Raw genomic sequence first — 15,629 nt, 5'->3', positions numbered from 1 at the left:
AGAGAATTGGGATGAAGATGCCTTCACACCATCCAGATACGGATTTCTATAAACATTTCATATTGGAGTAGTTTTCAGAATTCTACAGGGTTGAAAGGTCAAACTTAAGCTTATTGGACTTTTCTATGTTTAAATCTGAATTGATCCTGATAATAATGGGCAAAATGATCTCACCTCAGCCCATACAAATTGAATGAAGCTGAGGTGAACAGCCACCATATCTAATTCTAGACCTGCATGGTAGATCAATGATAAACAAGCATTCTGAGTATTGCGCTGCAATACATGTCCCCTACCGGCAGTCTGTCGTCCAGAAAACGGCAACGTCGCTCCGTGGAGCAGCCTGCATGTATGGCACTGTGTGAATTATATAATTACCAACTCACGGTCTGAGGTAACTCGGCTAAAAATTATCCCATTTGCACCAAATAAAGTTCATGAATGGTTGCACAGACTCCTACTTCTCACTAAAAAGGGAAAACGAATGTAAATCGGAGTTAAAATAAGCCGCAAGGTCGCTCCGTGGAGCAGCCTGCACGTATTGCACTATGTGTGAATTATATAATTACCAACTCACGGTCTGAGGTAACTCGGCTAAAAATTATCCAATTTGCACCAAATAAAGGTTATGAATTCCTTTCCACAGACCCCTACTTCTCACTAAAAGTGGAAACAGAATGTAAATTGGAGTTAAAACAAGGAGTATTAACAGCGTTGACTTACCGCACTCCAAATTATAGTCCGGAAAACTGTTGGGGAAATTACCAAAGTTCAAAGTGCCATAACTTTGTCAAAAATGATCGAAACGTCGTGAAGTTCGAACTTGATCTGTAACCTATCATGAGAAAACCATGTACCAAGATTGAAATCATTAGCGTTAAGAGTTTAGAAAAAAAAGTCCGGAAAACTGTTTTTTGCGTGACGGACTGACAGACGGACAGACAGAGGGACGGAGTGCAAACCTATAGTCCGCTCCGGTGTACACCGGTAGAGGACTAATAAGATATAATATGATGAAACAAGGACATGGTGAATGTAAGACAACCGGGTTCTGTCCAATGATGCACAAGTTGGTATTTTTGCAATGCACAACACCAACCTGACTTGCTAAAAATTTTATTGTTTGAATTCACCAAACATGCTTCTTGAAACAGTCAATTCTGATAACAGGGTACCCAGGGGGACAAGCAAAGTAGCAAAGTAACAAAGCAACGGTATGTTTCGAAAGAAAGCAGCCATTTATGGTTTGGATTTCAGTCGTCTCCTCCGCACAACGCCAACAGGATGGCCTGGTGATCACCTTTGCTGCATTTCTGCAAAGAATCCGTGACATACGTTATTTGCATCACAATGAGTTCAAATGGTTCTGCAAACCTCATCAAATAGTACACAGCGAAACTTTTTTATACCTCCGCCACCGAAGGTAGAACCACTGCAGGTATTTCATCCAAACCTAGCACAACTATGGACTGAACTGATTCAGTTTTGGGTTCAACGGGTCAAAGGTCACATACCCTTAAATTATTATAGACCATAACTTGAGTTAGAAGCATCTTCCTCTCTTCTATTTATCTCTAATGTGACCTTAACTCGAGATCTAACACTTCAAAGACCCCAAAATAAAGCAAAGCCAACTGAGAAATTGCATCAGGTACAATCCTTCCAATCTTGCAATAAACAGGAAGGAGTGGCGCTTCGTCCACGATACACGGACTCAGTCATGGAGGAACACATCCGCAAGGTGATTTTGGACAGACGAAACATAACTAACTTCAGAAGAAACACACCTTGCTGTCTTTTTTAGTTGGAAAGATGATGCAATACTTTGTCGGGATTGCATCAGCCAACATTTTGAGAATGGTTTTGCAATCAATCTCTTTTGATACAACTGAACCACCTTTAGAGGCCATTTCCCCCCGCAGAGCAGGGGTTGACCTTTTCTGGGCACCGTGGTCCCCTTTTTGAAGCAATGTTCTACGGCCGGATGCCCTTCCTGCCGCCAACCCTGTTAGTCGCCTCTTGCGACACGCAGGGAATTACCAGTGAGCTGGTACTCAATTTGCCGACCTCGGAAGGATGACAGGCCGAGTCAACCCCCCTGGTGTTAATTCAGCGATCGACCGGGATTCAAACCCAGGATCCCAAGCCGGCACCCGAACCGCTAAGCCAACACCAGACTTTCTTTTGATACAACTGACAATGTGAAATTAAAATCAATCTGCACATGTCAATGAGTGGGGCAATAACTATTTCCACTAGTGTGTGACATTTCTAGTGCTCCATTGAGGTTAAGCTGAAGTTTCTCATTTGAGGTTCACTTGCACTGATTCACATCCATCATGAAACCCTTTGCTGCACTCAAAATGGCGTCTGGTATAAATACCCAGAATGCTTTGTGCTCTGTTATTTTCACAGAATTCACAAACATAAAACGATCTGTGATTCTTGGATTACCTGTTGTTGAAACACATCATAACGTTACTACTTACAGTCAGTGCCTCTTTCAATGACTGTCCATGTCGGATTTTGAATTCTTTCCTGATGTTCAACATATCGACCTCACAGCGAGACACCATGATACGGTTCAACACGTGACTCTTCCCGCCCTGCTGGGGTGATTGGGTTAAATTTATTTCCACATCACATAATACATACAGTGTCTTCAGAAAGTATTCACACCATAATACATACAGAACAAATAAACAATTGGAGATTGAAAAAAAGAAATCATAGAATCATTTTGTTTAACGAAATTTAATTTTAATTTTTGACTCGGCAAAGTAGCCACCTTTTGCAGATATAACGCCGAACACAATCGTGGCATTCTTTCTACAATGGAAATCAAATATTGTTTGGGAAGTTCTTCCCAACACTGTTGCAAAAATTCCCACAAATGTGTTGCACTTGTAGGTTGCTTTGCTTTAACCCTTCTGTCCAGTTCATCCCAAACCAGCTCGATGGGGTTTAAGTCTGGAGACTGTGCTGGCCATTCCATGATTTGAAGCCTACCGTCTTGTTCTTTTCCTCGAAGGTAGTTTTGACATAGCCTGGAGGTGTGTTTAGGGTCATTATCTTCCTGTAGGATGAACCCCTGACCAACTAGGCGTATACCAGAGGGTATTGCATGGCGCTGCAAAATGCTGTGGTAGCCCTTTTGGTTCAGGGTGTCAGTCACTCTGTGCAAGTCGCCAACTCTGGATCCAGAAAAAGAGCCCCAGACCATCACGCTTCCTCCTCCATGTTTGACAGTTGGTGTCACACACTGAGGAACCATCCTTTCGCCTACTCGACGGCGTACAAAAACCCTGCGTGATGAACCAAATATTTCAAATTTTGATTCATCGGTCCATAAGACCTTCTCCCAGTCTTCAGTAGTCCACTGGCTTCAGTAGTCAGTAGTGCTTCATGGCCCAGGCAAGCCTGTTTTTCTTATTTTGCCATCTTAGCAATGGCTTTCTTACTGCCACTCGACCTGTGAAACCTGCAGCTCGAAGTCTTCTCTTCACAGTTGAAACTGAGACTTGCTTACTTCGACCAGTGTTAAGCTGTGCTTGAAGCTGTTGTCCTGTGAGCCGCCTATCACGCAAGCTGTTGATTCTCAGAAACTTGTCTTCTGATTCTGTTGTGGCTTTGGGTCTGCCAGACCTCTTCCTGTCAGAGTTTCCTCCAGTTTCCAAAATACTACTTCCTGCAGTGCAATATTGTCCAAATAATGCTTCAGAGGGTGTAATAACAGTCTGTTCCAATACTGCTTTTATACAGACAGGGGGTTTGTAATCAAGTAATCAATAGAGGTTGGGACACCTGTAGGAATTATTTGCATCAACTTTCAAGGTTTAATTTACGTACATTGCTGCAGAACAGGTGTAAGTTGTTAACCCATTACTTGTTCCCTGAAGAAGGCCTTTTTTTATTTTTTTTTACAATATAACTGTGCCATTTACATTATTTTCCTGTTTTTGCTTACCTAAACTTTTTTTTTAACCTCGAGCAGTTTACTGCTTTAATACCTTTGTACCATTTCAGGTTATTCACTGGACTTGAATTGCTTAAATTTCAATAAAAACTGGAAAAATTGAGGTGTTCTAAAACTTTAGACTGGTAGTGTGTATATATATATATATATATATATATATATATATATATATTGTATATTGTTGCGGATATGAGGACTGTATATTTTTTTGATTGTGTAAATTCTTATTATTGTTTATTCTGCGCCCCCTGCCTCCAGAGCTGTATAAAGGTGAAAGGGCATCCCATAATTAGTCCACAAGCATACACGTCAGCCAATAATAGAATACCCCTGTTTGATAGTTATCTCTTATTCTGTGTTTTAGGGTAAGACTGTGTCTCCCATTAATTGAAGTACTCCATTGCACCAGTGAAAGAGAATAGATCCCCTTTCATTTCATTTCAATGGCCAACTGCATTTTGGGTGGTTTTCTTCAACCACCATTGGCCACGAGGCTCGGGTCGGGGAAGAAAGGCGTGCCCGCCCATCGTCATCAAGGGCGGAGCTAGAGGGCCGTGCCGACCAATCAGGGCCGAGGTGAGCACACCGATGGGCGTGTCCTGAAGGCCGGCGGCTTGATCGCTGGAGGCGCTATAAAGGCGCGCGCGCAAGAAGCGTTGGGGGAGTCGGAGAGTCAGAGTCAGTCGGAGTCAGTCAGGGGAGTCGGTGGTCAGTTGGTTGCGTTGGTTGTGGTGAGGAGTCGGTGGTGGTGGTCAGTTGGTTGCGTTGGTTGCGGTGAGGAGTCGGTGGTAAAGAGTGAGTGGACCAAGAAAGAGTTGAGGGTTTGGACCAGACGAGTCGGACAAGTCCTGGGAAAGCACGCGACGTCCACAGCAGCCACAACAGCAGCTTGGGGCCTGAACGGCGGTTTTGAGCAGGGCCGCAAAGGAACGGCGGCTGCTAAACGCGCCGAGCGTGCTGCAGGACCCCCTTGGACCTTCCTCTCCCTCCAGCCATCCACCTCCTGCCTTTCCACCCTTCTTGTGTACGTGAGTTTGTTTTGTTTGTTCTGTCCCTGGGTTAATTAAGTCTGTATAAGCTAGTATTTGCACTGTGTCACCTGCGTCTTATGTGTTGTAAATAAACTTGATTGCTCCTTTTTGCTTGTGTGTGTACAATAAATCCAATTACTCTTCTGTCCGTCTTCTCGTTTTATTCCTTTTCCTCTTTGCATTTCATCGTTTTAGTCTTTTCCCAGATTGGGCAGCTGCGGTGCGATATGGCCAAAGTTCTGGGTGAATCGGGTGAGTCGGGGATCCTGTAACGGTCGCGGTTGGACCATCCGCTCGGCCCATCATAACATCTAAACCGCGATCAGTAACAATTGGTAGTCAGGAGTTGGGATTCGAACCTGGGACTAAATTTATTTAGCCCAAATATTGGACACCAATTGTACTATTGGCAGTAACAATTGGTGTCGAGGAGTGAGATCGGACCCGAAGCGCGCTTAACGCGCTCAAAATTACAAGCTGCCGAAATTGTGTTTTAAAGAAATAAAACCCGAATTTTGAAATCGCGCCATGGCTGGTCAAGGCGATCGAATGCCGGTGGGTGAGCTAGAGGAGGGGTTAGGAGTAACCCAGGATCAAATGGAGGGGAGCAATGAGGAGGCGGTTGAGGGAGTATCAGGCGCGCAAAATGGCGCCTTTGCGCACGCGGTTACAGCGGCACCAAATCTAGCCGCGCCCGTGACCGTAGCAGCGCCGCTGGGGAATTCGGACCTTTTTATGTTACAAATGGGGGCCCTTATGGACAGGCTAGAAGCAAAAATGGATGCTCAGGGTGAGCGAATGGGACAAATGGGGAACCGGATGGATGCTCAGAGTGAGCAATTGGGAGTAATGAGGGACGAAGCGAGGGGTACCGGTGAGGGATTAGACAAGAAATTTGAAGGGATGAAACATGGGTTAACGGGGGTGGAAAATAGAATGGCTGCCCAGGAGAATCAGATAGAGGGGATGAAAAATGGGTTAATGGGGTTAGAAAACAGGATGGAAGGCAAATTGCGGGAGATAGGGGAGCAATCCGCCCGAGAAATTAAACAAATGGGAGAGCAGATAGAGGAGGTAAAAATCGGGGTAGAAACCAAATTGGATGCTCAGAGGGATGAATTGGGACAGATGAGGGTGGCATCTACAAAGGAGATGGAGGAGATGAAAGAGGAGATACGACGAGGTGTGAGTGAGGAGGTCTCGGGGCTACGCGAGGAGGTAAAGCGAGGTGAGAAGCGTATGGAGAAAGAGGTGAGAAATAATACGGCGAGGTTACAAGGGGGCATAGAGGACCTGACGGAGGAGGTGGAACAGCTGACAGAGGGACAAACGGAGTTAGTGGAGCAGGTTCAAAGGAACACTGCAGTACTCGGAGGGTTAAAGGCGACACAAAAAGAAATTAAAAATGACTTAATAGCGACACAGAAGCAATGTCAGATGGTACGTGAGGAACTGACAATGAGGGTGGACGAGGTGACAGAGATAATGGAGACAAAGGACCGGCAGGTGAGGATGCACATAGAGACGGTCACGGTAGCCTTAGAAGACGAACTTGAGGAGACGCACCGGGAAATAAAAGAGGTGAAGCAAAAATTGGAGGAAGTGGAAGAAGGGGTGAGTGAAATTAAGAAGAGACGGAGGGAAACAAAGAGGGAGATAAAGGAGGAAGTAATGGAATTGGTACAAGGTCTGTGCTCGAATCGTGATGTGCTGCTCACTAACCAAATAAAGAGTTTGCAGGTGGCAAAGGAGGTGCGGAGACGAGGTGCCAAGGTGAGTGGCGATATAATCGGAAATGTACATGATGTGAGGAAAGCTTCAGTCGGCTTGGGGATTGGTTTGGATCCGGGTGTTCGTGAAAGGCCGTTGGAGAAGTGTGCGACAGGTCTGGTGTGCGAAAAAAGAGGTGTGCGAGAATGTCTGACCATGGGGTGTGTGAGGAAAAAGTGCGCGCCGACTAGTGCGTGTGCTGTCGAGAGTGAGTCGGTAGTAGCGCGTGTGCGAGGGGGTACATGGAAGCGCGGTGTGGTAAGTGTTACGGAGGAAGTAACGAAAGAGTGTGCGCAAGAGTGTGCGCAAGAAAGGTGTGTAACGGACGGGTGCATGAGGAAAGAGTGCGCTGTCGAGAGTAAGGGTGAGTGCGCTGTCAAGAATGGAGGTGAGAGTAGTGAGAGTGACACGGAGCGTGAGTTGGTTGTGACAGGTGAGCGAGGATGTACACCTGGAATGGAAGGATGCACACCTGGAATGGTAGAGCGTGTGTGGGAATGCACACTTGAGTTGGTCGTGAGACACGTGGGTGGGTGTGCGAGTGAAAGCACACCTGTGATGGTCACAGAGGAGGTGACCGAGGAAGGGGCGCGAAGAGGTGTGTTGGTGAGGTGTGCGAGCGACGAATGTGTGCCAAGGTGTTCGGTGGTCAGGTGTGTGACCAAGTCGGTGAGCGGAATGAGTGTACCGAGGTGTGTAAGGAAAGGTACGAGGAGCATGGGAACGGCTGGGGGTGTGAGCAAGAAAGGGGTAGCGTATGCGTGTAAGCATCCAGGTGGGGCGTCGACGGTAACCGGGTTAGCGGTTAGAGCGACTTATAGCCGAATCGGGCCCTCGGTGCGTGCCAGGCTTCGCGTGCCGCGAGAACCAGCGGGGATCCGAGCCACGGCGGGTTCGAAAGGACCGCCGTACGCGATCCACGCTGTGCCTCGCTTGGAACGGCCGCGTCCGGGCTCCACTAGGCGGAGCGGGCAGCCCGATAGGAAGGGTCGTCATGGCGACCACTTTTTGTTGAGACTTGCCGGCAGGTCGAGATCGGGCAATTGGATGGCTCCACGCCGAGGTGGTGCGTGGGATCTCGGCACGGGTAAGCCCCCGTCCCTGCACCGAGTGCCGGACGCATCCAGCCGCCGGCACCAAAGAACCCGCGTTCATTGCTCGGCTGTACGAAGCCGAGCTTTAGAAGGGAATTGGCGCACCGAGAGGACCTAATAAGTAGACGGGTGATGAGGATAGTGTTTTGGCCCCGAAATTAGAAAAAAAGCAAAATTTGATGATTGGTACGGTGATTAGCGGTAAATGACAAATTTTTGATTTGTTGGATTTGGACGAGCGAAATTGATAGTAGGACCGCCCCCCATGTGGTGGGATGGCAACTCTGTCATCCCTCACAGGTGGGGCAAATGCGCTGTAGTTTATGGGGTGTATGGCAGTGAAAACTAGCTCGGGTGGGTTAGGATATCGTGTGTAGGGATCTAGCGAAGATGACATTAGGTGACGTTAAGGTTAGTTAGTGACAAGGATACCTGTAGTGGGGACGCAGGTAGATTAGCGTGGATGATAATGACGTGGGAGCGCAATAGTTTAAAGGGACGACTGGGAAGCGCAAGTTTCAGAGGGGAGTAGTTAGCTGAGATGATGCCGTGTGTGTGAGGATTGAACAGGTGTGATTGAACAGGTGTGATTGCACAGGTGTGCAACTGAACAGGTGTGTGGAGCAGTGTATGAGTGAGGGAAGGTGATTGTGTATTGTGCTGACCAAATGGTCTAGGAAGAGGAGGAGGGTGCAGGTGGCACCAGGTAGGATTGCACAGGTGTGCAACGACAGGTGAATGGAGGACAGGTGTATGGAATAAATGGTATGGAGTATTGGAATAGATGGTCGTGGAGTGAGTATGGTGGAAATTGTGGAGTGGAGTGGATGGTGCGAAGGTGTGAATGGGGGAAGGATGGACCCCCATCACGGATACCCGGGGCGGGTAGTGTAAGTGTTAGGTAGAGGGTATAGGTAAATTGTGGTTGGATATTGGCATCTGTGGTGCGGGTGAAAGAATGGTCTTTGGATGGGTGCATTAGTGTTGTGGAAATGGCTGGGCGTGTAGCCTGTTAGTGTGTGTAGTTGGTTTGGGCACTCCACCACTGTGAGGATGTCGGCCAGGTGAGGCCGCAGGTGGGCTCTGGGAGCCGGTAGTAGTTGTTGTGGATGGGGCCCGAGGATCCGGAGGACGGACCCGGGTAGCCCAGTGCCAGAGGGCACCGAGTGGGGTGACAGAGCCAGGAGGGGCTTTCCCCAGTTAGTTAGGTTAGGGTGAGGAGCTAGGTAAGCTCGGGTGGCAACTGCAGTGGTGGAAGTGTGCAGGTGGGTAGACCTGCTGGGAGAGCTACACGTCGCAGCCCAGAAATTGTGCGAGGGCACCGGGAGATGAATCGGGGGAGTGAGACCCCAAATTGAGAAGCACCACAGTTTGGTCAATGGGAATTGGTTTTTAGAACCCATAGTGTAAGTTGGCCAATGGATTGGCAGGGAGAGACCCCGGGTAGTGTAAAGTGTGTTAATGTCATTTAGAAAGTAGTTAGGATGAAGTCTCCTCGCACCATCTGCATCCACTCACCTGAGGTGACAGGTACTCCACACCATGCCAGGTTTTGATGATTTTTTATGATGCAAATGTTTGGATTGTGAGACGCATCATGACGTGGGTGTGACATTGTGCTTGATGTTCCATCTCTTCCTCCTTATGAGGATTGATGACGAATTGGGTGATGGCAAATTTTGGATAGAGGGATTGTGGTGACGAATTTGGTATTGGAGAAATATGGGGAGACGAGACATTAGCGACGAATTTGTAAATGTGTAGATTTTGTACATATGGGGTAAGGGCAAGGGTAGTGTAGGTGACAGGGGGGTGACGTACGGTAGGGACGAGCTTTCTCACTTCGCCCTCCGTACGCATTTCGCCTTGCGTTGCCTTATTGATGTGTACCCTTGTGACCTTACCCCTCGCTCATTTGTCTTCCCCCTTTTGTCTCCCACCTGAGGACTGTGCGACACTGGGTGTTGAGGGGAGCGTGCGGAGGTCGTCTTGTGTGCCAGGACCCTCTCAACCAGCATGCACTGCATTGATGTACCACTTTATGGACCGCTGTTCTGCGGCCAAGCACCACTTATGGACCCCATGGGTTGGGGCATGGCCCCTCTGCTGGAACCGGCCATGAGGGCCCGACATCTTGCTGGCGGACCTTGGCCACAGGGCACCGATGCCCCCCAGGTGAACCACACGTAGTCGGCCCTGTGGGCCATAAATAAAATAAATAAAAAAGGACACATTGGGCACACTTTATTGCAAATAGGCCGCCAGTAAGAAAATGAAAGAATGACAACATCTGGAAGACCAAATAATAATAACCAGCAGAGGGAGCCGAAGAGCAAGAGATCACCTGCAGGGTTAGGGGTTGTTGATTTTATTTTTATTGAACATGCATTGAACACTGATGAACTATGGTGACTGCACCGATTGGTGCTTGGGTGTGTATTGGTGAGTTTTTAGGTGCTTTAATGGTGCATTGATGCAGAGCAGACTGTCTTCCCCCCAGAAAGAACAATCACAGGTCCTGGGTTAGTTTGTAAATAAAAATAGCGTCATTGTAAATAATGCTTCCCACCGTCAGTGTGTAGTTTGAAGACCATTCCGCAATTCGGTTAACTGTGGGCGTAAGTCTGTTAGGCAGGGTGCAATGGAGCAGCGGGACACATTTATTTATGTTTTAAAACTGTCGCACTCAGGGTCAGGTTAAAAGTAGAGGGAACTACACCTACGTGTCACACTAAATAAAAGTTGTAGGCCCGGGACGTGCCTAAGAGGAGGAGGGTGCAGTCTTGCGGATATGAGGACTGTATATTTTTTTGATTGTGTAAATTATTATTATTGTTTATTCTGCGCCCCCTGCCTCCGGAGCTGTATAAAGGTGAAAGGGCATCCCATAATTAGTCCACAAGCATACACGTCAGCCAATAATAGAATACCCCTGTTTGATAGTTATCTCTTATTCTGTGTTTTAGGGTAAGGCTGTGTCTCCCATTAATTGAAGTACTCCATTGCACCAGTGAAAGAGAATAGATCCCCTTTCATTTCATTTCAATGGCCAACTGCATTTTGGGCGGTTTTTTTCAACCACCATTGGCCACGAGGCTCGGGTCGGGGAAGAAAGGCGTGCCCGCCCATCGTCATCAAGGGCGGAGCTAGAGGGCCGTGCCGACCAATCAGGGCCGAGGTGAGCACACCGATGGGCGTGTCCTGAAGGCCGGCGGCTTGATCGCTGGAGGCGCTATAAAGGCGCGCGCGCAAGAAGCGTTGGGGGAGTCGGAGAGTCAGAGTCAGTCGGAGTCAGTCAGTGGAGTCGGTGGTCAGTTGGTTGCGTTGGTTGCGGTGAGGAGTCGGTGGTGGTGGTCAGTTGGTTGCGTTGGTTGCGGTGAGGAGTCGGTGGTAAAGAGTGAGTGGACCAAGAAAGAGTTGAGGGTTTGGACCAGACGAGTCGGACAAGTCCTGGGAAAGCACGCGACGTCCACAGCAGCCACAACAGCAGCTTGGGGCCTGAACGGCGGTTTTGAGCAGGGCCGCAAAGGAACGGCGGCTGCTAAACGCGCCGAGCGTGCTGCAGGACCCCCTTGGACCTTCCTCTCCCTCCAGCCATCCACCTCCTGCCTTTCCACCCTTCTTGTGTACGTGAGTTTGTTTTGTTTGTTCTGTCCCTGGGTTAATTAAGTCTGTATAAGCTAGTATTTGCACTGTGTCACCTGCGTCTTATGTGTTGTAAATAAACTTGATTGCTCCTTTTTGCTTGTGTGTGTACAATAAATCCAATTACTCTTCTGTCTGTCTTCTCGTTTTATTCCTTTTCCTCTTTGCATTTCGTCGTTTTAGTCTTTTCCCAGATTGGGCAGCTGCGGTGCGATACGGCCAAAGTTCTGGGTGAATCGGGTGAGTCGGGGATCCTGTAACGGTCGCGGTTGGACCATCCGCTCGGCCCATCATAACATCTAAACCGCGATCAGTAACAATATATATATATATATATATATATATATATATATATATACATACACACACACACACACACACACACACACACACACACACACACACACACACACACACACACACACACACACACACACACACACACACAACTGTTATGAGGCTATGAACCCATGTACCAAAACAGCAAGTGTCCTGATGAATCCCTGCCACTGATCCCTGTTTAGGTATGCTGTACACAGTTAACAAGGTTTCTGAAATGTAGCTGGGAAAGAAGATATTATTAAAATGCAGCCTCTGGCTTCATCACAAGGGTTAAAAACACAGGACTCCCCATTACCCAACGGTGTCATCTGAGGAGCAGTCTGGCAGCTCTGTGTCTTCACTCACGATGATCAAAGTGGAAGTTGTATTTAAATATCATACATATGTTATCATGTCATGTGTATATGAACACCCACCTTGATGTTTTCAAATAACTTGTCAGCAAAATATCCAGAGGGGCTTTTGGAAAAATTGGCTGCAAAGGAGAAAGGTTTGAAGAAGGCAAGTTATAAATCAGAGTTGACATTAAACTTAAAGGAGGCAGCAAAATAATCCAGAAGGAAAAGTGAAATTCGAATGAAAAGAAGAAAGAAAATCACAACTGGTTATCGGCATCTTACCCAAGCCAATGAGGGTTTTCTTTACATCTGTATTCTTCACCTCCTTGGCGATGTCGACATCCAAGGGGTTGTTGCTCAGCCCGTCGTAGCATTGCATCACTGGAGGTGAGTCGGTCGGTAGGATGGGAAGCGCACACGGATAAAGGAAATGATCCACATCAGTTAAACTACGTCAACATTCATCACCATAAGGAATACCGTTAAAAGTTGGCAAAAGTGAAAGGATGGAAGTGAGATTATACCAACCTTTCTTGAGATTTGGAATGCTGCGCAGGGCGAAGATTTGATTGAAGGTTTCCAAGTTGGTTCCCTTTTTTTGTACTGTGTCTTGGTAGAGAGTCTGGAGGGAAAATGGATTTGCCTGTTTCTATAGAACTACAGCAAAGTGAGACTGATCGACCAAAAAGAGCAGAAATAATCATTGGACCATTGGACTTACCAATGCGTTCACGGAATCAAAACACGTCCCTGGCGACTTGTATTATGATTCCATTCGATTCCATTTTTAACATCCAATGTCCAGTTGCACCACACATCTCCTTCCCTTAATCTCTTCATTGCAATCTGCCTACCCCACACATTTGGTAGTCAGGGGCTCAAATGCATATTTTGGCCTGACCTGGAAAGTGGTTCTAAAGTTTTTTTCTCAGTGTTTTCATGTTATATAGGTATTGTACTCTATGAAACTGCATGATGGCATTCTCCCATCATTGAGCATTTTCATATAACAGGCTTTATACAATTGCGGTTATCGGGACGCAAAACACTGGCTTTAGAGGGGTGGGGAAAATAGAAATACCCTTATATCTTTGCAAGCATTCAAGGTAGGGTCTTGATTTTTTGCACATGGGTGTATCTTGACCATACCTATTCGTGGATCAAAGGTCAAAGTCATAGGTCATGGTCAAAGGTCAAATATCTGGGTCAAACTTGTACAACTCAGCATTGTGTATACACTGTGATATATTTCTCATTATACTGAACCTGTATCCATTGTTATAACGTCTAATGTCTTGTTATAAGGTCTCATGAGCTCAATACTGAATGAAGAAATGCTAGACTACATAATATTTATTGAGTTCTTTATGATTTTATGTTCAAAGATTACATCAAATCTGGTTGCGTAAACGATCTGTATATGGTGTAACACAACTCCCACAACTCTCCCACAACATGTTCTACAGCATTTCACCAAAGGGGACCACGTTGTGGGGCACATTGATGGCATATGGAATGGAATCTGGTCTGATATGCTCATCGAGACCACGTTCATGAGATATGGCAAAGGCAAGCACGGCATAATAGGCATCACACTTAACCCCAAAGCTTTGAAATCTTGGGCATTGAGCCTACATGTCTGCGGTCAGATAGCTACCGATGCAGCTGAAATGCGAGGTGATGAGAGTGTAACCAGGCAGGCAAGCGTGCACAAAGAAGAAAGCAAATCTAGGATAAAATCTGATGCAAAGGATCGACAGGACATAAGAGTGAAGATGGCCCAGTGCATACCACCACTTGACCACTAGCAGCACCCAGAGGGATAAATTGTGAACATAGTTACTGGAAGGGTACAATCATCTTCAACAGTTAATGTTCACAAATCAATTGAATTCGGGAGCAAACAATCCGGGGAATTTACAGAGGCTTTAGCTCGAGGCTTTCATCACAAGATTGAAAGAAGGATAACTTCAATGGCAGACACGAAGAAGTCTGTAAATATCGGCACACAGAAGGTTTTTGATACAAACCTAATCTACAGTCGTGTCATATGTCTGCAGGCCAGTAATAGGGATATAGACATTGACCATCTGATGTCCCATGAATTGGCTCCACTGCCAACGGCTCTTTTTGTACACTCTGGTGACATGCGGATATCCACATCTAAATCCATCTTGAAAAGAGATATGAAAATTGAGGTGTCATCAAGAGTAGCCCATGAAGAAATAGAAGTCACTGTCATTGATGGGTGTGCCCTTCTCTGGATACCTGGTTGGCCTACTGTTGGAAATGTGCAGACTTACATTGATGCCTTCAAGCACAAAATAGCAGAGAAGCTCTCCAAATGTGATGTCTATCTAGTCTTTGATAGATACAATGAATTCAGCACCAAAGATTCAACACGATTAGCCAGGGGTACTGGCAGGGTGTATCAGTTGACACCCTCAACACCAATCCCCGCACAGAAAGCAGTATTGACTGTTACAAGCAATAAGAAGCAGCTCATCAAACTGATATGCGAGGACTTGCAAAGAGATGAAGACTTTGTTCACAACCATACACAGGAGCACACACTTTTGATAACAGGACAGGAGGAAACTATCGAGATTAGCGAGGGCATTGTCATAGAAAGACGAGATCTGTATAGCAGTCATGAGGAAGCTGACAATATAATAGCGCAGCAGGCATTCATGGCAGCTTCAGAGGGGGCATCCGGTGTAGCTGTGGTGGCTGATGATACAGATGTGTGGGCCCTTCTGTTGCACCACTATCTGGAGCAGAATCTTGACATCCCAATTATAATGCAATCTCCTATACATGGAAGAAGTGTCATGGACGCAACCGCTGCCCAATATGCAGACCTCATTCCAAACCTGCTTGCAGGACACTCCTTATCTGGATGTGATACTGTAGCAGGATGCTTTGGCATCGGGAAGAAGAGGATGTTGAACACTATAAAACAACACTCACTGAGTCTTCTTGGAGAAATTGATGCATCCTGGCCTGAAGTAGTGAAGCAGGCAACTCAATTCGCTGTTGCTACTTATGGTCAGAATAGCTGCCATACTCTCTGTGAGGCTAGAGCAAAGGTGTGGAAGACCAGAATAGGCAAGGGGAGCAGCACAATGCCAAAACTCTGTTCACTGCCCCCAACTGATGCTGCTTTCCAGGAAAATCTGAAAAGAGCACACCGACAAACTTTTTTGTGGAAGAATGCTTTGAGGCTTGAGCCTCAGAAGTTAGACCCGTTAGAGTATGGATGGAACAAAGATGGGGATATGCTGTGCCCAACCACAGTTCCTGCAGGAAGTCAACTGGTCCCCGAGTACATCCAAAAGATCATCGGTTGTGGCTGCTCCAGTGACACACCATGTGAAAGTATTCGATGTGGATGCAACAAAGCAGGAATGACTTGCTCAGTCTTCTGTGCCTG

General features: G+C 46.8%; 1 protein-coding gene across 2 annotated transcripts in view; it reads right to left on the bottom strand.

The window, feature by feature from the left end:
• Positions 1-1,100: 1,100 nt before the first annotated feature.
• The window catches only part of LOC137425272 (annexin A2), a 68,400-nt gene continuing 53,871 nt past the window's right edge, over positions 1,101-15,629 (bottom strand). Inside the window, exons 9-13 of one of the 2 annotated variants that reach the window (XM_068113536.2) lie at positions 12,725-12,818; positions 12,479-12,577; positions 12,275-12,333; positions 2,490-2,606; positions 1,101-1,313 (exon numbers count right to left, since the gene is read on the bottom strand). In XM_068113536.2, coding sequence (XP_067969637.2) covers positions 1,254-1,313; positions 2,490-2,606; positions 12,275-12,333; positions 12,479-12,577; positions 12,725-12,818 — 429 coding nt within the window. In that variant the 3' untranslated portion in view covers positions 1,101-1,253. Of the gene's footprint in view, positions 1,314-2,489; positions 2,610-12,274; positions 12,334-12,478; positions 12,578-12,724; positions 12,819-15,629 lie in introns of both variants that reach the window. The other variant, XM_068113535.2, reaches the window with a different exon arrangement.

Source organism: Myxine glutinosa, chromosome 4 (genome assembly GCF_964187855.1).
Source record: "Myxine glutinosa chromosome 4, kmMyxGlut1.1, whole genome shotgun sequence".
NCBI lineage: Eukaryota > Metazoa > Chordata > Myxini > Myxiniformes > Myxinidae > Myxine > Myxine glutinosa.
This window is presented reverse-complemented; position numbering and strand designations above follow the sequence as displayed.